Raw genomic sequence first — 26,183 nt, forward strand, 5'->3', positions numbered from 1 at the left:
AAACGAAAGTTAAATAAATCTAGTTCACCTTTACACATTTTCATCAACTTTTAGATATTTATTGAAAATCAAATTTTTACTTTTAAAAAAAAATTATTTTCACACAAATTTTAATCATTTTTTTTAGAAATATATTAAAAATTTAAATATCAGTTGGAGATAAGAGGCTTTTCACAATTTACTAACTCTTAAATAGCGCCCTTTTTTGTTTTTATAAGGATAAGCTATTAAATAATATAATTATGAATTCTGTGGCGAAATAGAAAATTTGCTCCCCTCTATTTGATAAAAATTATTTTACTGAAGTATTTACCTACTTTAAGAATTTAACTGACTGAATACAAAATCAATATAAAACTTGCAAAATTATATTTTTTACTGCCCAATTTTAATTAAATACTGCCAAAAGTAATAAAAAATTCTGACCATTTTAATCAAAATACATCCAGAGGTGATTATCATCAGTGAGTATTATATTTTTCGGATCTAACAATTATTATTTTGCTTATGAATTTTTTTTTAAATTTACAGAAAAGAAATAATTATAATTTTATTAAATGATAAATGGAATAATAAATTATATTATTCAAATGAAACAATTTTAGAACGTATATGTTCTCCAATTGAAGAGAGAAAATTAAGCAAGCCTTTCTCTCTTCTAAAAAAATCAATACATAAATTTTTTTTAAATATTTTGTTTCGTTGCATAACGACGATTTTTTTGGGAGTGTATGTCCCAATACTCCATTGGCCGATTTTGCCCACGCCGACGGCTATTTCCATCCTCATTTTTTCGATTAGTTCCCATATCTTAAGTTTTTTATGGCCTATAATATGCTGAAATCGATTATTCCATCCTTCACATACATTGTTTGTTCGATTTTCCCCATCAATCGTAACATTAATTTTTTTCAGCGTTTTGTAAAGTTCTTGAGGTGTAAGCTATTGGAAATTCGTTATATCATATTTTTTCATGAGTACAGCTCCAAATTTTTAGTTAGATGCTCCTGTTTCTATATTAACTCAAGGTCCATTTTATATAACTGCATAGTATTTTGTTCTGTTACTATTCCGAATAACATGAAAGCGATTACAAAAATAGCACGGTATTTTATTTTGGAATGGCAAATTAATCATTCCGTACTGAGTTTTACATATATTGTATACGGGACTAGAGAACTGCAAAGTAATTTTTTCGCAACCCGAGCCCGACCCGAGCCCGAATTTAAAATTTTTTTGTCCGAGCCCGACCCGAGCACACATTTTTTAGTCCAACCCGACCCGAGCCCGACCCCAATAAAATTTTGCAATTTAAGTTTTAATATTATAATAACCAAAAAAAATTTATGTGTATTTATTCAGTTCAGCCACCTTAAATAAAAGTTTATTTGACGGCCATAATCTATTCAAGATATATATTAAGTTGCATTTTATTAAATTTGTAAAAAATATTATAAAACGATTAATATACAAGCGAATTTAAAAATTATAACGATTATATAATACAATAAGCATCATTTATGCGAATATAGATATGATATAAAAGTTAATAAATATATAAAAAATATAATGAACATATTATATTATATTGACCTCATCAATATCATTATCAAAATTATCACAAAGTGAATAATTATGATATATAAATAAAGAGGCGTCCAGTTTATCTGGCTTTAAACGAGTCCTTCTCTCCTCAAAGGCCCTACCAGCAGCTGCAAACGCCCTTTCACTGCTAGCCGACGAAGCAGGGATAGCCAGGAATTTAAGAGCTAAAATACTTAAATTTGGAAACTCATAATGGTTTGTTTTCCACCATTTTAAAATATTATCGTCATCAATACATAATTTCGGATCTAGGTATTTTTTTAGCTCGTCAACTTCGGCGCTAGCATCAGAATACGCATTGTCAGCCTCCCATAGAGAGAAGTCCAAAAACGTATCTACCACCTCTGTAGTTTCTTAAGAAAAAAATATTCATTAATAATATTAAGATATATATTTACTTTATTATTTTTTAATAAATAATTTTATTATTAATTTAATAAACCTTTATTTACTACTCTATCGGTTGAGCACGAGTTAGATGGTGAGTTGTTTAAAGACTTTTGCTCAATCACATCTCTGTTGATTTTCTCTGCATTAATCAACGTGTTGATATGTTGACACAAATCTTTATAATGTTCCCGGGATAACATTTTCATATCCCGAAATTTTGGGCACAAAAACGTCGAAATTTGGTGGAATAAATCTATTTTAAATTTATCCACCAATATTTCCCGGCATCTTAATGAAAGCTGGTTTAGCTGATAGTTTAAGCTAGGATTAGCTAAAAAAACTCAATATTTTATGATAACATAAAATAACTTTGTAAATAGCAGGTTTTAAATCACTCTCAAGTTCATCACTCGCAATTTTAAAAGGCGTCAGAAACTTGATCAGATCCTTCATCATTTCAAAATGAATATTTTCAAGTCTAATCGACTCTCCTCTGGAATTGAGGATTTCCAATATGTCATTAAATTGATTAAAGATCGATTCAATCATATTCTACCTACTATTCCACGTTTCAACACACATGTGGAGAGTTTTATCGAGGCGATTAACTAATCTAAAATGTAATGATATATTTTAATAAAAAGTTAATTTAACATACCCACTCTGTTTCATATACGTTACTAAACTTTTACAGTCATTAAAACATTGATTTATCTCCGAACAAGATTCAATATTTTTGTTATCAAAAGTATTTCTCAATACTGTATTTAATAGATGAGAAGCACAATTTAAACGCTTATGATTTTCAAAAGCTTTAATCATATTAGCTCCTTGGTCGGTAATAATTGGAATTTCCGATAAATAGGCCCTGCTGTATCCTGATACAAAGAATACATGGATTTTTATAAATATTTTTAATGAAATCAATACCTAACAAGGTGAAATTTCTAATAATTTCCTTTTTGATATTATCCCCTGTCTTTTTTTCCTCTTCAAATTTGCATGTAAACAATACAATTTTATTTAGTTTCCAGGAATCATTTATAAAATGAATTGTTAGAGTTACATATGATATTTTTTTATAATCATCAGTCCAAAGGTCTGTGGTGGCTATAAAAAATTATTAATAATTTAACCATATTTTCATAAATTTGTTACCAGCACATCGACCCTTTTTCATATATAAGTTTAATATAGGAAATAATTTATTGCGGATACCATCAGCAGTATCTACTAAATTTCTAGAAATTGTCGTAGGATTTGGAATGATGCTTTTAACATCAATATTTCCATATATTGAACCAATTTTGGCAAAATATTGGCAGCAATCAACAAAGCCTTCCCCATGAATTGTATCAAATGATCTCAAATCACGTCCACAAAACATAGTAAGCACCTTTGTTCACTCTTTTTTCAATTTTGTACAACTTTTGAGTTTTTTCGGATCAGTACCAAAAAGACTATCAATTGTCTTTTTACTCTCTGCTGTTGTACTTGTATTTGTATATACACATTTGTGTCTTTTAAGTTGATTTGTGCCTAAAATAATTTAATAAGATCATATTTTATGTATAAATATCTAACCTGTTGTTATTGAATTATATACATAAATAAATTTGCATATAATACAAATGACAATTAAGCTTTTCTTTATTTTCATCATATATAAATGAAAATTTCTTCCATACATCGGATTTTCCATTAAGATTCTCCCTTACTTCATACTCTTTTGTCTTAATCTTTTCACCAATTCTTTTTAATTTTGCATCCATTGCGATAATTTTTTTAATATGGCTGTGTCTAAAATCTAAAAAAAATATTTAAAATGACTTTAATCAATTAGATTGAAATAAACAGAGTTGGGCAGTACTGCGAATACTTGTATCTAAGATACATGATACAAGATCCCTTTATATCTTGTACTCAGTATATTTTGACATTTTTAATAAGATACTAATATCTGTATCTAAGATCCTTAATTCTGAAAAGAATCTTGTATCTTTTTCATTTTCTTGACAAAAGATACAGGTACAGATTCTTTTTAATATTCATGTTTTAAATTTTACATATCACAGTATACATCTTATTTTCTTTGAGAATCTTGTATTAATTTCCTAATTTTTTTCTGCCATATTTTAAAATATTGACAACCAAAATTAGCTGGAAAATTTACAACTCATATTAAGGTAGATAGATAAAAAAATAATAATACCAAAACGAAATAAGTAAAGATTATATTTTATATATAAATGTAACTTAGAATATCATTACCAATTTTATATAATATTTTTTAATTTCTAGGATGATTAACATTTATGGTAGTGAAATTTAAATTATAGAAATAAGTTCCCCTGAATCAAATCCCAATCTTAAATTTTATATGGAAATTTTTTAAAACAAATGTTAAAAAAGACAATGTATAAGCTAGATAAATAATGAATAAAACTTATCTTTAGTACATAAAATATGTCTTATCTTGTAATTCACGGGAAACACACAATTTAGTGATAAAATAGTTTGGTATCCGGTTGTTAGGTTTATAAAATAATAATTAATAATGACATGACATATTAATATGATTGACATTTTAATCCTAAAATGTGATAAATATTAAATAATATGATTTTATAATTAATATTATAAATTATACTGACTATTTAAGATATTAATATTATTATTTATTTTCGGGTCGGGTCGGACAGCTTCTACAGCCCGAGCCCGAACCCGAGAATTATTTTTTGATGTCCGAGCCCGACCCGAGCCCGAAACTCGGGTCGGGTCGGGCTACGGACAGCCCATGCACTGCAGTTCTCTATACGGGACATCCGGATATTACTTGAGTAAGAGGATATACTTCAAACGGATATCCTATTTTGGTGGAAACGGCAAGAAAGAGATTTGCCAAAGCTATCAAGATTAGCAAGAAAAATATTGGCAATTCCTGCAACTAGTGCTTCTTCTGAACGAGGATTTATCATTGCTGGAAGGATTTTAGAACAAAGAAGAACGTGTTTGAATTCAGAAAATGTCGATTCATCATTATTTTTTCATTATAATTACATATAATATCAATTTTAAATTTATATTTTTTTCATAAATATTTTATTTGATCAAATAAATTGTCATAATTTAAATTGAATATTTATAAATTAATTTCCTAAATTATAAACTTTTTATAGAGGTATAATGCTGAAATATTTTTATTAGATGTTTAAAAATTAAAAGAATGACCATAATTAAATTTTATAAGCGGGCTTGGGTTAAAATTTTTTATAAATAATGGGCGGGCGGGTAAAAAATTTTAGATTAATGGGCGGGCGGTTAAGGAATTTTAGACAAATGGGCGGGGCGGGCAGGTATATATTTTTTGAAAACTATGGGCTGGCTTAGCGGGCGGGTTAAATTTTTTTTAAAACACTGCCCGCCCAATGCAGACCTTTAATTGGCATTGTTTACAAAATGTCTTATATTTGTTTTACTTTTATTCATATTTTTTACAAAATTTATGTATATATGCATAATAAATGGAAAAATAATTCTAATTCAAGGTTAGTAGATTTTAATTAAAAAAAAGACTGGGAAAAGCCAGTAAAATGGGAAGTATGGGGGGGGGGCAAAGCTCCCTAATTTTTTTTAGTTGAGCCCCCTGAGATTGTAAATGTTAGTGACGTCACTGGCTATGTATGGTATCAATTTAATAGTAATCTGATCAATATTGTAGATCATTCATTTTACGTGATAAAGCGCATTCGCCCTCTCAACGTTGTGGGAACAACAGAGCTACGCTAGGTTTTTCTCATTTCCGTCTAACTGGATTATTAAAGTTATCGGGGAAGAAAATAGGAGAAGCCCTTTACACGTTTGTGGGCAAGCCGCACGTACATCTACGCACAATAGTCCGAGAACTATCATTTAAACGTCTGTAGGCTGATTAAGAGGGAAAGGCCTAAAAAGACAGCCCACACCCATACCTGTAATCCTATTTGTATCTAATCATTATTGGAAAGGGGGAGGCTCGTTTAAGTTAATATTTAGCGAGTCATTTTTAATAAAATTTAATTATTAAATAAGAGAAAAGAAACCTGTACTATAAAGGTATTTAAGTAGATAAAGGGGGAGAAAGGTTTGGTAACGGATAAGGAATTTCATCTTAGGTACCTAGATTTAATCTGGCTCGTTTAAGTTAATATTTAGCGAGTCATTTTTAATAAAATGTAATTATTAAATAAGAGAAAAGAAACCTGTACTATAAAGGTATTCAAGTAGATAAAGGGGGAGAAAGGTTTGGTAACGGATGAGGAATTTCATCTTAGGTACCTAGATTTAATCTGGCTCGTTTAAGTTAATATTTAGCGAGTCGTTTTTAATAAAATGTAATTATTAAATAAGAGAAAAGAACCTGTACTATAAAGGTTTCAAGTAGATAAAGGGGGAGAAAGGTTTGGTAACGGATAAGGAATTTCATCTTAGGTACCTAGATTTAATCATAAGAAGCTTTTTGAGAGAATTTTTATTGTTATTCAATCTAACGAACTGTTTCCAGTTTATATTCAGATCAGCAACATCTTTCAAAACGCGGTGAAACCATAACGTCTTGTATCTGCTGTATTATTTACCTCTACAGGTAAAGAGCCAAGTTAAAGCGTCATGAACCAGATTACTGTTAGGATGTCTTAAAATGTGGGCTAAAAATTGAATTCGTTTTTTCTTGAGTATGATGTGGAACGGAGTGTGTTTCGATTGTCTCCATAATCTTTCGTTTGTTATGTGGGGTAGAAGACGCCGTTAATTATCCTTAAGCACTTGTTAATTAACGTCTGGCATTTTCTGTTGTCTGCTTTAGTGATTTCCCATGTTTCACAACCATATAATAGAACAGGAATCACCGTTGAATTAAAGATGCGTTATCTAGTGAAGGTAGGAATCTCTCTCGTCTTCCAAAGCTTGAAATACTTATAGAAAGCTGGCCTGGCTTTTTGTAATCTTAACCTGATTTCTCTTTACATCCCCCTCTATTATCTAAGGTAATTCTATAAGATATTTTATTTGAGTAACCACCTTTGTTGTATATGCAAATACATTTTGAGAAATTAGAATGTTAATTTTTGAAAGATTATTCATAAATAAACTGAAAACGAATACAATAATTTTTTTGGGGAATTATTTTTTGTAAATGAACTTAAAATTAACCTAATATTATTTTATATATTTTCATATATTCAAATTAATTGTAAAACAATTATTATATATATCGCTTTAAAAAGTGAAATAAGACACATAATATTATTATTAAATTTTTTTAATATAATTTGGATTCTTTATCGAATAAAGTGATTTTTCTATAGTCATAAAGTTTTTTTATTCTTTGGTATTTTATATATATGTTTATCCTAATTTATTTAAATATATTTTATTCTTTCTTTATTTAGATTCCAATATAATAATAATTCTAATTGAGAGTTTTAGTTAACATCGATAAGAATTTAATCAACTTCTATACACAACTTCAACTCAAGCTTGCAGCCACCTGCAACAATTGGTGCCGAAGAAAAAAATCGAACCCTGTACCTTAGGTCTTCAGTCTAACCATTACATAATATTTCGGGGAACTAAAGCGTTAAGAAGATTCTATCTAATTTATACCAGGATATTCAAGGTAAAAAAAATTATATTCATGATATATTTATTTTACATTATATTTATAATATTAATAATTGTTTTATATTTAATTAATTTTGGTAGGATTTTTAAATTATTTTTAATTAGATTTTTATTAAGCACGTTATAATGTATATTAATCAGATGAGTATTTGGAATTTATTTTTAGAAAATATAATTTTAATAGTTTTTGTGGTTATGATTTTTGTTTTTACATTAGGTTTAATCATAGGGAGAAGTACAACTTATATTAAGATAGAGATTATAGAATTAGAAAAGGTTAAGAATATATTGAGAGATGTAGAGAAGAAGATAAATATAGATAATTTCAGACGGACAGATAATTATAGACAAATAATTTGTTTTAGTTGCGGCCAGCCGGGTCACATGTCGCGACAATGTGATTTAACGAAAGATTTAAAGTGCGCGAGATGTGGCAAGAATGGCCATGTAGCTATTAGATGCAGATTAGACAATTTGATATTAAGATGTAATACGTGTGGTCAAGATGGACACACACAAGAGAGATGTAAGAAATGACTAGTAGAAGGAAATGTTAATTTTAATGATAATTTTAAGGATAATTTTATTGATAATTTTGATTATAATTTGAATGATAATTTGAATGATAATTTTACGGATAATTTTGATGATAATTTTACGGATAATTTTAATGATAATTTTAAGGATAATTTTATTGATAATTTTAATGATAATTCGAATGATAATTTTGTTGATAATAATAAATTTAAATCAGGTATTAAGAGAAGTAGAGATAAAATGAGAGACATAAAGATAAAGAGGAGAAATTTTGATATATACAAGTCGAAAGATGCAACGTTGGTAGACGTACGAAAGATTGAATTAGAGGATTTTTTTAATGAAAAATAGATGCCCGAGAATAAGGATAAAGATTGAGGAAGCTGAAATATGTTTTTTATTAGATACTGGAGCAGAAATTAGTTTGATGAGTATAAAGGATTTTAATAAATTTTGGCCAGGAAAAGAATTTGTTATAAAAAAATAAGAGCCAAACAATTAGATGGTAGCGTAGTGAAAATTGTAGGTTATTACAGAATAAGATTACCTGAAATTAATAGAGGTATAACTTTATGGATAACTACTTTGAATATTGAGCCAATTTTAGGTTGGGGATATATAAAAATATTAGATCCGGTCTTTATTGAAAATATCTTGAAAATGAATGATGAAAATAAGGAAACGATAGAAAGTGATTTCGATAAACTTAAGTTGTCTAATATAGTAGATAAACAAGATGTAGTTCTCGATAAACTTAGAAATCGAACTCCAGAGTTTTTAATTGAATATAGAGACGAAGAGAATAATATTCCTAGAGGTATAAATTCTATTGAGGCAACACCAGTTGAAATCTACAAGCAGAGAATTAAGAAGATAACAGAACAGGAAGAAATTGTTGAAGATAAATGCAGCCCTGAAATAAGTATAATTTTAGATCAATACATGGAGGTTTTTAAAGAGGAGTTAGGTACGCTGAAAGATGTTGAAGTAGATATAAGATTATTAAGAGACTACCAGCCTAAATTTTGCGGAGTAAGGAGATTACCGTTTTCTTGGATAGATGAGGTTGATAAGGAGTTAAATAATTGGTTGAAGAAAGGTATAATACGACCTATAGTGCATAGCGACTGGGCGACACCGTTAGTCCCCATAAGAAAGGCAGATAATAGTTTAAGACTATGCATAGATTACAGAGTTTCGTTAAATCCATGGATTATCACAGTTAGTTATCCATTACCGAGGATAGAGCAGTTATTAGCGAACCTGAGAGGAGCTATTTTTTTTCGAAGATAGATTTCTCGAATGCATATTTACAAATTAAGGTGAATGAGAAAACAAGTAGATTGTTAACTATTACAACATATAGAGGATTATTTGTTTTCTGTCGTTTACCGTTTGGGTTGAAGGTATCAGCTGCGATATTTCAAAAGACGATGGCTTCTTTATTTCAAGGTTTAGATGGAATAATGTATTATTTAGATGATGTTTTAATATCAGGTAGAACCGAAGAAGAACATAATACTAGATTAGTTAAAGTATTAAATATAATATTAGAAAATGGCTTAAGAGCTAATATGAAGAAAAGCGTTTTTGGAGTACGAGGAATAAGGTATTTAGGTCATTTTATTAAAGGAAACGAAATTACTCCAATTTCGAAGAATATAGACAAGATAATGAATATGAGAGCGCCAAATAATAAATCTGAATTACAGTCGTTTTTAGGGGCTACGAATTATTATCATCGTTTTATACAAGATTTTGCTGAAATTGCTACACCATTATATAATGTATTGAAGAAAAATAATAAGTTTGAATGGGGAACAGCCCAAAAAGAAAGTTTTGAAAGATTGAAGATAAAGATGGCAAGTAAACCTATATTAAATTGCTTCGATGAGAAATTAGATATTGTTCTTGCAGTAGACGCTTCTAATGAAGGTATAGGAGGAGTTTTATTACAAATAGTTGACGGTATAGAAAAGCCTATCTTATTCGTGTCAAGACAATTTAGCAATACTGAGAAGGATTATTCAACAATAGAAAAGGAAGCATTAGCTGTCAAGTTTGGTTTAACCAAATGTAGAGAGTATTTGTTAGGCCGAAGATTTTTGTTATATACTGATCACAAACCTTTAGTAGGGCTCTTTAGGAAGAACAATAAGGAGTTGATGATTTCACCAAGGCTACAGAAATGGCTTATATTGGTAGGGAATTTCGATTTTGAAATAAGATTCAGGGCAGGTAAACAGAATTGTTTACCAGATGTTTTATCGAGATTGTTTGATAAGGACTTTGAAGACAAAAACAAAGAGCCAATGATAAATATTTTAGAATATAGTAAAACAGAAGAACTTAATAATAATGTTATAAGAACCTTAAAAATAGATACAAGAGAAAAACCGATAACTTTTGAAATAGTAAAGGAGATATCCGGAGAAGATGAAGAATTATTAAGAATTAGAACTTGTTTAAAAGGAGATGCAGAATGGAAGAAGGAAGACAAAGCAGCATTTAAGAATATTAGAAGCGAATTAAATATAGAAGACAATTGTTTAATGAGAGGATATAGATTAGTGATACCGAATAAGTTAAGAAAAGAAACCTTATGTGTAATACATTCAGGTCATCAAGGCGTAGAGAGAATGAAAAATAAAGCAAGAGAATACATTTGGTGGCCTAGAATGAATAAGGAAATAGAAGAATTAGCTAAGAGCTGTGAAACATGTAATATGTGTGCTAATTTACCGGCAAGGGATAAGGAAGATAAATGGCCAGAGACAAATGTGCCATGTGAAAGAATACACGTAGATTTTTTAGAATTTGAAAAAAAAAATTACTTTATTATGGTAGATGCTGGTTCAAAATGGATAGATTGTCAACAGGTATTTGGCCTATCTTCAAAAGTAGCGTTGAATAAGTTAAAAGATTTTGTAAGTAAATATGGATTAATGAAGACATTAGTTTCGGATGGTGGCCCAGCATTTAGAGGCAAGGCATTTGATAAGTTTTGTGATAGGTGGAAGATTGAACATGTATTATCTCCACCATATTATCCAAGAAGTAATGGACAAGCAGAACGAATGGTGGCTATAGTTAAAAATTGGTTAAAAAAAGAAAAATATGGGGAAGGAAAATGGTGGTTATTATTATTATTATCATACAATAATACTAAGAATAGCAAGGGGAATTCGCCAGCAGAGATGTTTTTAGGTAGAAAAACAAGAACTGAATTAGATTTTTGAAAGAAAAAATAAAGCCAAAAGATAATACATATGAGGAGAAAATTAAAGTTGGAAGTTTGGTATGGATTCTTCTGTTTGAGGGTCCAGTTAAATGGGGGAAAGGTATAGTAAGCAGAATATAGGAAGAAAAAAAGTAGAAGTAGAAATTGAAGGACAAGAAGGTACATATACAAGACACCTGAAACAAATAAGGCGTAGAAGCTTAGGACCTTAAAGAGATTTGAGAAATATACGAAAAATTAGAAGAAATAAATTGATGAAAGACATATTTATGAGAATCATAATTTCTGATGAGACATATTTATGAGAATCATAATTTATAAAGAAATAAATTGATGTTAGACCTATTATGAGAATCATATTTTCTAAAGAAATGAAATTGATGATAAACATAGTAGGAGAATCATAATTTAAAGAAGGAATAAATTGATGTTAGTCGTAATGAAAGGAATCATAATTTAAAGAAGGAATAAATTGATGTTAGACGTAATGAAAGGAATCATAAATTGGAATGAAATAAAATGGATAATAGACCTAATTATGAGATTCATAATTAATAAATGAATAAAAGGTAAGTGGAGAAAATATAATGAAATATAGATAATTAAGAGTTGAGGAATATATATACTAGTTGATAACCCGTCAAAAATGACGGGGATGAGAATTTTTCGTTCTTTTACGATAATTCTTTTTACCCCCCCCCCCCCTCCTCCTTCAGGCCAATTCCAACCCATTAAGACTAAGAGAGAGGAATTGTCTTTTTTATTCAATGATTGATGAATAATATATTTTACCTTTATTTGATGATGGATGAATCAGACATTTTCCTTTTTATGAGATGTGATTTCGAAATTTATATTTTAAATTACAAAAATGAAACAATATCTCTTATTAGCACCCTAAATACTAACATTATTTACCAGAGCTCCTGTTAGTCAGAATTACTGTTCACTCCCCACCGCGTGAAGGTAGGAGATGGATTTTAGGGGAGCAAAGAAATGAAAAAAAGAATGAAAATAAGAAGGAAGAAATAGAAAAAAAAGACAAAGATATGAATTATAAGAAAATATAATAAATATTTAAACTTCAAGAGTTGATGATTATCGGTTTACAACACATATGCATTTGTAGCCATATAAAAAATATAATATAATAAATTTTATAATATAGAAAATTACCTAAAAAAGGAGATTTCAATCTCTTTTCTTTGCTCAAGGTGGTTTCGTTTTTGAAGATGATGTTGTGATTTCCTTGCTCATAGTTTGTCGTAAATAACCTGAAATAAAACGTGTAAATTGAAATTAAATAGAATATACTGTTGTTGGTGAGGAAGATGGTTTAGCGATGGTGAATAAGTTCTCTTTTCTTTGCTCAAGGTGGTTTCGTTTTTGAAGATGATGTTGTAATTTCCTTGTTCGTAGTTTGCCGTAAATAACCTGAAATAAAACGTGTAAATTGAAATTATAAAATAGAATATACTGTTGTTGGTGAGGAAGATGGTTTAGCGATGGTGAAGAAGTTCTCTTTTCTTTGCTCAAGGTGGTTTCGTTTTTGAAGATGATGTTGTGATTTCCTTGCGTTTGCCGTAAATAACCTGAAATAAAACGTGTAAATTGAAATTAAATAGAATATACTGTTGTTGGTGAGGAAGATGGTTTAGCGATGGTGAAGAAGTTCTCTTTTCTTTGCTCAAGTTGGTTTCGTTTTTGAAGATGATGTTGTAATTTCCTTGCTCGTAGTTTGCCGTAAATAACCTGAAATAAAACGTGTAAATTGAAATTATAAAATAGAATATACTGTTGTTGGTGAGGAAGATGGTTTAACGATGGTGAAGAAGTTCTCTTTTTTTTTGCTCAATGTAGTTTCGTTTTTGAAGATGATGTTGTGATTTTCTTGCTCGTAGTTTGCTGTAAATAACCTGAAATAAAACGTGTAAATTGAAATTATAAAATAGAATATACTGTTGTTGGTAGCGATGGTGAAGAAGTTCTCTTTTCTTTGCTCAAGGTGGTTTCGTTTTTGAAGATGATGTTGTGATTTCCTTGTTCGTAGTTTGCCGTAAATAACCTGAAATAAAACGTGTAAATTGAAATTATAAAATAGAATATACTGTTGTTGGTGAGGAAGATAGTTTAGCGATGGTGAAGAAGTTCTCTTTTTTTTGCTCAATGTAGTTTCGTTTTTGAAGATGATGTTGTGATTTTCTTGCTCGTAGTTTGCTGTAAATAACCTGAAATAAAACGTGTAAATTGATGTTGGTGAGGAAGATGGTTTAGCGATGGTGAAGAAGTTCTTTTTTCTTTGCTCAAGGTGGTTTCGTTTTTGAAGATGATGTTGTGATTTCCTTGCTCTTAGTTTGCCGTAAATAACCTGAAATAAAACGTGTAAATTGAAATTATAAAATATACTGTTGTTGGTGAGGAAGATGGTTTAGCGATGGTGAAGAAGTTCTTTTTTCTTTGCTCAAGGTGGTTTCGTTTTTGAAGATGATGTTGTGATTTCCTTGTTCGTAGTTTGCCGTAAATAACCTGAAATAAAACGTGTAAATTGAAATTATAAAATAGAATATACTGTTGTTGGTGAGGAAGATGGTTTAGCGATGGTGAAGAAGTTCTCTTTTTTTTGCTCAATGTAGTTTCGTTTTTGAAGATGATGTTGTGATTTTCTTGCTCGTAGTTTGCTGTAAATAACCTGAAATAAAACGTGTAAATTGAAATTATAAAATAGAATATACTGTTTTTGGTGAGGAAGATGGTTTAGCGATGGTGAAGAAGTTCTCTTTTTTTTGCTCAAGATGGTTTCGTTATGGAAGATGATGTTGTGATTTCCTTGCTCATAGTTTGCCGTAAATAACCTGAAATAAAACGTGTAAATTGAAATTAAATAGAATATACTGTTGTTGGTGAGGAAGATGGTTTAGCGATGGTGAAGAAGTTCTTTTTTCTTTGCTCAAAGTGGTTTCGTTTTTGAAGATGATGTTGTGATTTCCTTGTTCGTAGTTTGCCGTAAATAACCTGAAATAAAACGTGTAAATTGAAATTATAAAATAGAATATACTGTTGTTGGTGAGGAAGATGGTTTAGCGATGGTGAAGAAGTTCTCTTTTTTTTGCTCAATGTAGTTTCGTTTTTGAAGATGATGTTGTGATTTTCTTGCTCGTAGTTTGCTGTAAATAACCTGAAATAAAACGTGTAAATTGAAATTATAAAATAGAATATACTGTTTTTGGTGAGGAAGATGGTTTAGCGATGGTGAAGAAGTTCATATTTCTTTGCTCAAGGTGGTTTAGTTTTTGAAGATGATGTAAAGTTGGTGATTTGATGGTGAATAACAAAGTTGGTGACTTTTTTAAATTTCTTACAAATTATGAATTTAAGATTTCATTATATACGATATTTTGTGTGAATGTTTTATCATTTTTTAAAATTTTTCCTTGTAATTCTGATGGCAAAATCATAATTTTCATATTATTTTGAGATTTACATCTAGTAAGAGCCACATATAGTTGTCCATGGGCAAATACAGGCTCAGGGAGGAATAAGCCTACATGATCAAAAGTTTGTCCTTGACTTTTATTTATTGTAATCACAAAAGCGGGAATTATAGGAAACTGTCGTCTTTTTAAAGTAAATGGTAACTGAGAGTCACTTGGAGCTAGATCTATTCGTGGGAGAAAAACTCGATAACCCTTATTAGTGCCTGTCAATACCTCAGCGTCCATAAAATTAATATGTAAATATCGTATGATTAAACGGGTACCATTACAAAGTCCTTTCTTTGGGCTCTAGTTGCGTAATAGCATAACAATTGTACCAACCTTAAGTGTTAGCTTGTGAGGTGGCATACCGGATGGAGTTTGTGAATGCAAAAATTCTAGTGGAAAATTCATTATATCATCCTTATTATCGCTTTCAATGGAATCTGCACTATAATAATGTTTGATAGGGCCTGAAATTATATTAATGATATCGTTGTTGAGGGTAAGTGCAATTTTATTTTTGGTGGTTAATATTATTTTAGTAGAAAGACTATCTATATCAGTAATATCTATAGAATTACCATACACACATTTTATTAATGAATCATTTTCAAGCAAATAAGGTGGGATTTCAACACTATTTGTAGGAAGATCAGAATTGCTGCTTGATAGCCCATCTCCAATTTTAAGTAACCAAGCATTGTAATCAACTTGATCTGATGAAATACGCATATTATCAATCAAATGTATTATTTTAAAATGACTCCATAAATATGAACTTTTTATACAGGACTCTATAATATCGACTTTGGATACTTTAGGCACTACTGGTAAAGTCTGTCTAAAATCACCACCTAATAAAATTACTTTTCCGCCAAATGGGTGGGAATTTTTCATAATGTCTTTAAGTAATCGGTCAATGCATCGCAAACCGTGTTTAGTCATCATTGTGGCCTCATCAATAATAATCAATTTGCTATTTTTAATATCTAGAGCTAGCGAACTATGTAAATTCATATGGGATGTAGAAGTTTCAAAGATAGGCACAGGTAATTTGAATCCGCTATGGATGGTTCTTCCCCCCTTTAAAAGAATAGAGGATATGCCGGTGGTTGCAAAAGGCAATACAATTTGATTTTTTGCTCTTATATAACACATTAAGGTATTGTAAAGATACGTTTTACCTGAACCTCCAGGGCCATCCACGAAGAAATATCTTTTTGGAATATTTTCTAATTCAATCGCTTGTATAATTAAATCAAAAGCATATTTTTGTAATCGGTTTAATTTAGATATACGCTCGATTGAATCGGCAGCTTCAACATCGGCATCATAATGTTGTTTTGGGGGGATTTTTGTAGGTGAAGGAAGATCAAAACTTTGACAGCATAAACCATGATCAAGAAAAACGTTTTCAATGTCCATTAAAGCCATGTTTATTGCAATTACTTCTGAATATTGACGCAAATAATCTTCAATCATCATAAATCTGAACCTATTCCATAGATATGCAGGATTTTCAGGCTGACAAAAAATGCAGATAAAGGCAAAAGTACTCCGAAGTTGTGACGGCATTTGATATATTGATCCCTCTTCTATGCATGATTCCCACTCTTTATCATCTGATAACAAATTTCTCTTAATAGCTGCCTCTTTAAAAGTACTCATTAAAATTCCATTAATAGTTTTTAAATAATCAAAACTTGTAGCCCCGCAAACATGAAGTAATAATAATCGAAGGAAGAATCGTTCACCAGAATTAGGATGAACGGAATACATTCTCGAAATTACATTTAATCGTTTTTTTCTTAGTTTCCAATGGTAATTTGTAAACACATAATGATAAGGTATTTCCCCATAAAGATATTGTCTAGCATTTAGATCTGTCTTATTTAACTCAAACCATTCCGTTAAAGTAGTATGTTTATTTTCTGATCTCAATAAAGCATCTCTTTCATGTCCAGCAGTGAAATATACTGGCTGTTGTAAAGGTAAATGAATTCCTAAGCGAATAACAGCGTGCGAACGGTCATGCATATTATTTTCTAATAATCTCCACATTGATTCACATGCACTCACATATCGCGCATTTAAATGTGATTTAATTTCGTCATGAATATTTATATTTGAAGCAACATTAATGTCAACATTAGTACAGTCATAGCCCTTATAAATATAATTAAAGATATATTTTACCGATTTAATAGATGTACAAATTTCCACGTTAATATGAGCATTGAATTTTAACATTAGATATCGATTATATGGAATAACATAACGATTATCCGTAGGTTTACCGGAAAGAATTGTAATACTATTATCTCGCCTTTTATAATATGGATACCCATCAATATTTGGTCTTGTTTCCATTTGAAAATCCTTCGGAAATTTTTTGGTACATATGCCATTTTCCATGCAAGGCGATTTGGGGTTAAATATCCTGCAAGGACCATGTATCATAAAATGGGTAACAATCTGAAAAAGTTTAGGATCGAGAATTTTATCTGGCATTTCGGCACAAACAAATTTATCTATAGCTTGAGATGTTTCAATTTTGCTATCATCGTTTAAAATAATAAGTATATGGGCATGAGGCAAACCTCTTTTTTGGAACTCGATTGTATATATAAAAGCCATAGATTTACCAAATAAATTTTTTTTATTTATATCGAACAATAATTCATTTAATTTCAATTTAAAAACACGGGCTATTAAATCTGGTCTATCTGATTGTGATTTCAACTTGAAAGATTTTTTATATAAAGAAATTGCAAAATTATTATATTAAGTCTATGTTACAATAATTTTAACGTTATTTTTATTTTTTATTTAATTCGCATATAAATATAAATTGCAAGACATTACATTTTTTAAAAGAAATATAATATAAAAATAATTATTTATTTTTTAAAAATTTATATTTTAATGAATGTATTAAATTAAATATTCTGTTTTTTCCGGTATAATGTGTTATTTTTTTTTCAACTTTAAATCGTTTTTTTGAGCTCGTTTTTTTAAATTTGATTTTACCGGAAATGTATTCCAGCATGTTTAGAATACCTATCTTATGAAAATAATTTTACCGATAACTTTTGAATCATTTATAATTTATGTGAAAAATCAATGGAAAAATTAATATAAATTATATTAAGTTTATAAGTTCATGACAAAATTATCTGAAATTTATAGGGTAGGTATTCCAAACATAATAGAATACATTTACGGTAAAATCACATTTTTAAATTCAAAAAACGAACTCAAAAAATAATTTAAAGTTGAAAAAATAACTTATTGACGGAAAAACACATTGACCCTAACATATATATATATATATTAAACAATTTAGGTATCCCGTCTTTACAGAGAATCTTTTATAGAGAATGCAAATATAGAGAAACTTTTATAGAGAAAACAATTGTAGAGAATGTCGTTTATAAAAAACTAGTTGATAACCCGTCAAAAATGACGGGGGTGAGAATTTTATTCGTTCTTTTACGATAATTCTTTTTACCCCTCCCCCTCCTCCTTCAGGCCAATTCCAACCCATTAAGACTAAGAGAGAGGAATTGTCTTTTTTATTCAATGATTGATGAATAATATATTTTACCTTTATTTGATGATGGATGAATCAGACATTTTCCTTTTTATGAGATGTGATTTCGAAATTTATATTTTAAATTACAAAAATGAAACAATATCTCTTATTAGCACCCTAAATACTAACATTATTTACCAGAGCTCCTGTTAGTCAGAATTACTGTTCACTCCCCACCGCGTGAATAGGAGATGGATTTTAGGGGAGCAAAGAAATGAAAAAAAGAATGAAAATAAGAAGGAAGAAATAGAAAAAAAGAGACAAAGATATGAATTATAAGAAAATATAATAAATATTTAAACTTCAAGAGTTGATGATTATCGGGTTACAACACATATGCATTTGTAGCCATATAAAAAATATAATATAATAAATTTTATAATATAGAAAATTTTACCTAAAAAAGGAGATTTCAATCTCTTTTCTTCGCTCAAGGTGGTTTCGTTTTTGAAGATGATGTTGTGATTTCCTTGCTCATAGTTTGTCGTAAATAACATGAAATAAAACGTGTAAATTGAAATTAAATAGAATATACTGTTGTTAGTGAGGAAGATGGTTTAGCGATGGTGAAGAAGTTCTCTTTTCTTTGCTCAAGGTGGTTTCGTTTTTGAAGATGATGTTATGATTTCCTTGTTCGTAGTTTGCCGTAAATAACCTGAAATAAAACGTGTAAATTGAAATTATAAAATAGAATATACTGTTGTTGGTGAGGAAGATGGTTTAGCGATGGTGAAGAAGTTCTCTTTTCTTTGCTCAAGTTGGTTTCGTTTTTGAAGATGATGTTGTAATTTCCTTGCTCGTAGTTTGCCGTAAATAACCTGAAAAAAAACGTGTAAATTGAAATTATAAAATAGAATTTACTGTTGTTGGTAGCGATGGTGAAGAAGTTCTCTTTTCTTTGCTCAAGGTGGTTTCGTTTTTGAAGATGATGTTGTGATTTCCTTGTTCGTAGTTTGCCATAAATAACCTGAAATAAAACGTGTAAATTGAAATTATAAAATAGAATATACTGTTGTTGGTGAGGAAGATGGTTTAGCGATGGTGAAGAAGTTCTTTTTTCTATGCTCAAGGTGGTTTCGTTTTTGAAGATGATGTTGTGATTTCCTTGTTCGTAGTTTGCCGTAAATAACCTGAAATAAAACGTGTAAATTGAAATTAAATAGAATATACTGTTGTTGGTGAGGAAGATGGTTTAGCGATGTTAGGAATGTTATATTTTCGCTTGTCACTTGAGCGATCTGCACGAAAAATCATATTGACTTTTTGAACTGGACGATTTTCTTGAATAGCCCTATTTTTTTCTTCTTTCTCAATTTCTCCCAAGGTTTTAAAACTAATAGAAAATGGGTTATTCTGTCTTATTAAAATATCTAATCTTTTTAAGAGATCCTCATTGCAACCAGAATTTTCTTTCATGTGTAACCTGCCATTAACAGCCTGGGTGGTCTCAAGGACATATAGTTGTGCAAATTTATTAGGCATCCCAGTGGAAGGATATAAATGAGATGTTCGGTGATAAATTTGCCCATGAACTCTAAAACAATATGGGCCTGGGTTTAAACTATTAGAAATCTGTGCTCCCATGGATGCGAACGCAAGTGAACTATTATAAGATCTTATATATTTCATAAAGTTTGAATGAAATTCATTGTTAGGATTAGATAAAATGTCTTGTAAAAAAGGAATATATTGGATTGATGGTATCTTAACTTTACCCTTATGACAGCAATTCTTAAATTTGCCATCTGTGGGTTTTTCCAATAAAAAATTTAGAGAATCGCAATAATCGCACTTAGTGTTGAGTAATCCACAATAATGTTCTTGTACTAATGATTGTTGTGCAGAAATATTTATCTAAAATAAATAAAATAAATTTGAGGCCTGCTAAAAATTATACATATAATTTAATATTTTTGTGATTATTCAGAGACCTGCAGACCCGGTGTAATTGTAAAATCAATACCATCAAAAATCAATACGTTATTGATTTTTATAAATCTTTGATTCGACATTTATATATGAATCACAAAATTTTATAAACTCAATCAATAAGGTCCATTTAATTTATTTGAATTCATAATTTCATTTATAAAACTTTGAATCAACAATTATATAGCACTTCACAAATTACAAATAATGAGTAAACAAATATAAAATATATAGGATATCAAGAATTGTAAAATAAATAAATTCCCTGATAAATTATATAAAAGAATAGAAAATCATATTTATCATTTTAATATATTTAAAACTATTAAATCTATTTTAAATAAAATTTTTACAAATCGAAAATATTTTTTTGGGGGGAATTATTTTTTGTAAATGAACTTAAAATTAACCTAATATTATTTTATATATTTTCATATATTCAAATTAATTGTAAAACAATTATTATATATATCGCTTTAAAAAGTGACACATAATATTAAATTTTTTTAATATAATTTGGATTCTTTATCGAATAAAGTGATTTTTCTATAGTCGTAAAGTTTTTTTATTCTTTGGTATTTTATATATATGTTTATCCTAATTTATTTAAATATATTTTATTCTTTCTTTATTTAGATTCCAATATAATAATAATTCTAATTGAGAGTTTTAGTTAACATCGATAATAATTTAATCAACTTCTATACACAACTTCAACTCAAGCTTGCAGCCACCTGCAACAACCTTGATCGTCTCCGATCCGATATCAATATTCTCTATAGGAGGCATGTGTCTTGTTAAGAGAATCATAGTTTTCTTAAAATTTATCTCTAACCCAACTTTCAAGCTTGCCAGTTTCAACAATTGAATGAGATTCACGGTTTCCTCAAGGTCCTTTGTAATGATTACCACATCATCAGCGTAGGAAATAATTCTAATCTCTAGATGAAACTTATTACTCATTGTGTTAAGTTCCAGTAGGTTAGCCGCGCCCAATGTGTCTTTCAGAATTTTGTTCATTACTATGTTAAATAGGACTGGTGAAAGGACGCAGCCTTGTTTTACTCCTTTCCTAATCCTAAATGGTGGAGAAACTTTATTGTTTACTCTGCAAGTGGAAAACAGATTATTATAGTGATGTCGTAATATTTTGATAATATTTGGGTCAATTCCAACCTCTGATAATGTTTTCTAGAGTGCATCATGGTTGACATTATCGAACGCCTGTTTAAAATCGATAAAAGTGAAGTAGAAGGGTAGCTTATACCTATCACATTTTTGGATGATAATTTTAAGAGCAAGAAAAACTCCATGATATTTTTGCCTGGGCGATAACAAATATATTTGGCAAAGAGGTTTTGTGATGTTTGCAGAATACGAATCTTGAGGAGGGCCATAAAGACCTTAGATGCCGTAGAGGTGAGTGCTATTGCCCTATAGTCACCGAATTTAGTGGGATTTGAGATTTTGGGGAAGTTGCAAAGGGTGGAAAGATTCCAATCCTTCGGTGTCAACCCTGTAGACCAGATTTTATTGAAGATAATTTGCAAAAAGCGTGGTACAGCAGTTGTTGTCGCTTTGAGATGTTCACTAGTAATATTATCTAAGCCAGGGGCTTTATGATTTCCAAGTTTTTTAAGTGCAGTGGAAATCTCAATAAATGAGAATTGCTGGGTGGATTGAGGTGTATCTTGCCGGTGGTGTATTTATTGGTCTCCTAGATTCAAAGATCCTCATGTAATAATCAGTCCAGAGTACCAACTGATCATCCTGGTCAATTATGATTCTGTTATTTTCCAGACGAATGGTAGGAAGTTTTTTGAAGGTTTTTGATTTGCAAAAATATTTAAGTTTGCTATAAGCGTCAAAAAGTCTATTTCCTCTCATATCTGCATCGATTTCGCAAGCTTTCCTGACAGTGAAGATCCTTCTGTCGCTTCTTAGAGATCTCTGTATGGACTTCCAAAGTTCCCTATTAAAGTGGCCATTTAAAGGCAGTTCCTCAATTTTCTCCATAGTTGCCGTGAATATCCAATCATTTCTCGCGAGAGGGTTATTATTTCCTAAGACCTCGCTAGCTTCTTGAATGTCATTTTTGAAAATCATCCAGCATTCTTCCACAGTTTTGGACCGGGATATGCTTTCAAAATTTATTGCATTCTCGCATAATCTTCGGTCGAAGAGCTCTAATCTCTGGTATCTGTAGATTACTGATATTTTGTTTTCTGAGTAGATTTACCGATTTGTTAGTTATTTGGTCCAATTGAGGTACTCCATATGTTCCCTATCAGGATCTTGGCTTTGACCATTTTATGGTCAGAAAGATTTACACTCGTCATGGCCATTACATCTTCGAACCAGCCGTGGACGTTTGAAATAAAAAAATCTATTTGCGATTTGTAATTTCCCCTTTTAAAAGTGAGTGTATTATTCTCTCTATGATAGAAGAAAGTATTTCCAATTTTGAGATTTTTACTACCACACAACTCAAGTAGTTTCCTACTGTCGTCTCCATTAGGCTGAGCAAGGGCTGCATTTCCAATAATGTTGTTCCTTTTATAAATCTCCTCCGAACCAATCCTGGTATTTAGATCGCCCATCAAAATTATGTTGTATCTTCTGGGTAAAGCGTTAATTATATTTTCCAGATCGTTGAGAAAAAGTAATCTATTCTCTCCTGTTTGGGGGTGCATACACATTCACCAGTATTGTTGGCCTAAAATTTGTGTTGATATATAATAACCCACATCTCTCTGAAATAGGTGTAAACTTGTTTATATGGCTGTATATTTTCTTGTTTATCAAAAATCCGACACCTGACCAACTGTTAGAGGTAGTACCAGAGCAGTATAAAATAAAGTGATTAAAGGTTGCAGTAACGCTGTCTCGGGTATGAGTCTTCTGTAGAGCAATTATGTCTATTTTCTCGTCTGCCATTAATCTCAGTAAAATAGCGAGTTTATTCCATAGGCCATTAATATTTAGTGAAGAAATAAGTAGCTGTCCCTTAAGATTATGCATAGTTCTGCTATAATTATTCTCCCTTAATTCAATAGAAAATTCTCTAAACCCGGGTGTTAGGGTAAACAGTAAGATAAAAAATTAAAATTAAAACTACAAAACAAAAAATTATAATTTCTAAGGAACATAAATTTGTAGAGCAACAATTAATGAATAAAATAATTGTCGGGATACCAGATCTTATAGAAAATGACAAAATTTGTCTATGATATCTAAATCCTTTACTCCTGATATATCTAAGAAACACTTATAGGTTTTAACTCATTTATATAAGAGGGATGCCCTAGTGATTTGCCGGCGAAATATTCCTAGAGGAAACAGAAATTAAGAAAAAGTTACGAAGGTAGCAATAAATAAAACAAGTAAGTAGAGCAATAAAGATATAATACCAAATATTTATGAGAGGGAGAAACTAATTTTATACATGATTGACCATTACTAGTCAAGGTTAATTATAATTCGAAAAGTGGGGGCTAAAGGTTTTCTGCTCATCCTGCAAGATCAGGGGAAAGGTGTGGACACCAAATGGGTGATTTGAGGGGGGAAAAGGGTATGATCATCCTCTTAGTATATTTTAAACCAAGAAAATTTATTGTATAATATGAAACTAATGAAAATTAAGAAAACACAAATTATTAAAAAATATGTTACCACAGTTTATGGTATACTCTTGTGAATACAGGTTTGTTAGAATTAAAATATAAGATCGTGTTGGGAGTGATAAAGAGAAATTAGCCACAATAAATTAGATTTAAGTATAATCAAGCACTAAAATAATAATATGAAAGGTAGAAAAGAAATCAGTGAAAGGCATAGGAATATGTAAGAAATCAGTGAAAGGCATAGGAATATGTGGGTGGGATTTCCTACGTCTAATACTTCCTTTTAATTTTAATAAAAGCTACTGTCACACATCAATGTTTTAATAAACTATTTAATAAATCAAATTCAAAGGAAATATCCCCTCTACTCAAATACAAACATTAAAAGTGTGATGGCATAAAATATAGAGTATTAACAGGGTTGGGCAGTATCGCGGATATTTGTATCTAAGATACAAGATACTTTTGTATCTTGTATCTTTTTTTAAATTTTGGAAAGTATCTTGTATCCAGTATCTAAGATACATATTATTTAAAAGTTGTATCTTAACCTACTTTGTATTCAAAAAGATACAGATACAAAAATTTATATTGGTTAATTTAAATAGTATTAAAATTTAAAATGATATTGTTTTAAGATTTAAATGAAAAATTTAATCAAAATTTAGATATTTTAAGATAATTTTTGATATATGACGTTGGTCGTCATATAGCAATTTGCTAACAATTTGAACTACCATATTTGAATCGTTTTATATCTGTCTATTTTAAAATTATGGAAGAAGAAAATAGAATAATATGTTTATCTTCGTCTTCAGATGATTCTTCAACCGAAAATTATAACAATAAATTTAAACTAAGCATACTTAATGGCAAATTTTTTGAAGTACTTCAAGATGATCATAATTAAGAAATTCATCGTGACTTTGGTATTGACGAAAAAGTTATTGCAACTGTTACAGATAACGGCTCTAACTTTAAGAAAGCTTTCAAGGAGTTTGGATATTCTATGGAAGCTGTAGAGAATGACTTTGACATCAATGATGATGAATGTATAGAATTCGAAATCATTGAAAGTATTATTTAATACTTCTTTAAAATTTATTATGATATTGTAAATTTAGTAAAAAATTTTATTCAAATAAAATTATTTATTTGTTTATTTAAGGGTCTAAAGAAGCCTCAATAACATTGCCTTAACACATTCGTTGTTTGTGCCATACGATAAGTCTAATTGCCACAACAAATGTCGAGAGAGCTATTAAGGATTCTCCTAACATTTCTAAAATTCATCATCCAACAATAGCTAAATGTACTAAGCTATGGAATGCAAATAATAGGCCTAAAACTGCAGAACTTATCAAAGCAGTTTTAGGAAAATTAGTTACACCTTGTTGCACTAGATGGAATAGTTTGTATGATAGTCTTCATAGTTTATTAAAATTTATAGGCGAACTTCCTAAATTTTTTTTTTTTTCTTTATAAGTAAAAATATCTTTTTATTCACTATATTATATTGTATTTATAATTATATTATCAAAATAAACTATATTATTTTTTAATAAGGCTATAATATATTGTATTATTATAATAAATTGAGCATATGATTTAAAAGAATTATGAGTTTTCATAGTTTGCCCTTCAGTTTTTCTTCTTCCATCTGAATATTCCTCTCTTGTTCTTAATTGCTTTTCTCATCGCCGATTCTGTGATTAGGGTTTGGTTCTTTTGTTGACTTCCATCTGAATATCCCTCTCTTGTTCTTAATTGCTCTTTTCATCGCCGATTCTGTGATTAGGGGGTATCAGTCATTGAGAATATGAAGCTGAGGTAATTGGATTTTATTATATTGAGGGTTAATCTTTGGCGTAGGTAGTAACCCTCGTTGGGATCTTCGGTTCTAGTAGAGATCCGTTTCCCCAGCTCTTTAAAGAAGGCCAGGGCAAGAGAGCCGAACGACGTTAGAGTCGTGGCGATTAGTGGTAGGAATGTGTAATTAGCCGGAAGCGATGGCGAATACTTAGCGAGTTTATTCGTCTCGGCGTCTACTAGAGCATCTCTATTGATGATTTATCAGGATCGTATGATAAATTACTTTGTGATGTCGAATTTTGGTTTGATAGAAT

General features: G+C 29.9%; 1 protein-coding gene across 1 annotated transcript; it reads right to left on the reverse strand.

Moving 5' to 3' along the window:
- Nucleotides 1-1,444: 1,444 nt before the first annotated feature.
- On the reverse strand, nucleotides 1,445-2,220 carry LOC135927207 (uncharacterized). Its single transcript, XM_065463163.1, has 2 exons — nucleotides 2,048-2,220; nucleotides 1,445-1,958 (listed from the first exon to the last, which is right to left on the reverse strand). The coding sequence occupies exons 1-2, from the start codon at nucleotides 2,199-2,201 to the stop codon at nucleotides 1,579-1,581; spliced, it is 534 nt and encodes a 177-aa protein (XP_065319235.1). The 5' UTR covers nucleotides 2,202-2,220; the 3' UTR covers nucleotides 1,445-1,578.
- Between the last annotated feature and the right edge of the window lie 23,963 nt (nucleotides 2,221-26,183).

Source organism: Gordionus sp. m RMFG-2023, chromosome 3 (genome assembly GCF_954871325.1).
Source record: "Gordionus sp. m RMFG-2023 chromosome 3, tfGorSpeb1-WG-v2, whole genome shotgun sequence".
Classification (NCBI taxonomy): Eukaryota; Metazoa; Nematomorpha; class Gordioida; order Chordodea; family Parachordodidae; genus Gordionus; species Gordionus sp. m RMFG-2023.

Bases quoted from the DNA above. Each gene is read 5' to 3' on its own strand.
- LOC135927207 (XM_065463163.1), bottom strand. From the start codon at position 2,201: ATGAAAATGTTATCCCGGGAACATTATAAAGATTTGTGTCAACATATC. The intron at 1,959-2,047 runs GTTTATTAAATT...TTTTTTCTTAAG, and splicing joins CGATAGAGTAGTAAATAAAG to AAACTACAGAGGTGGTAGAT.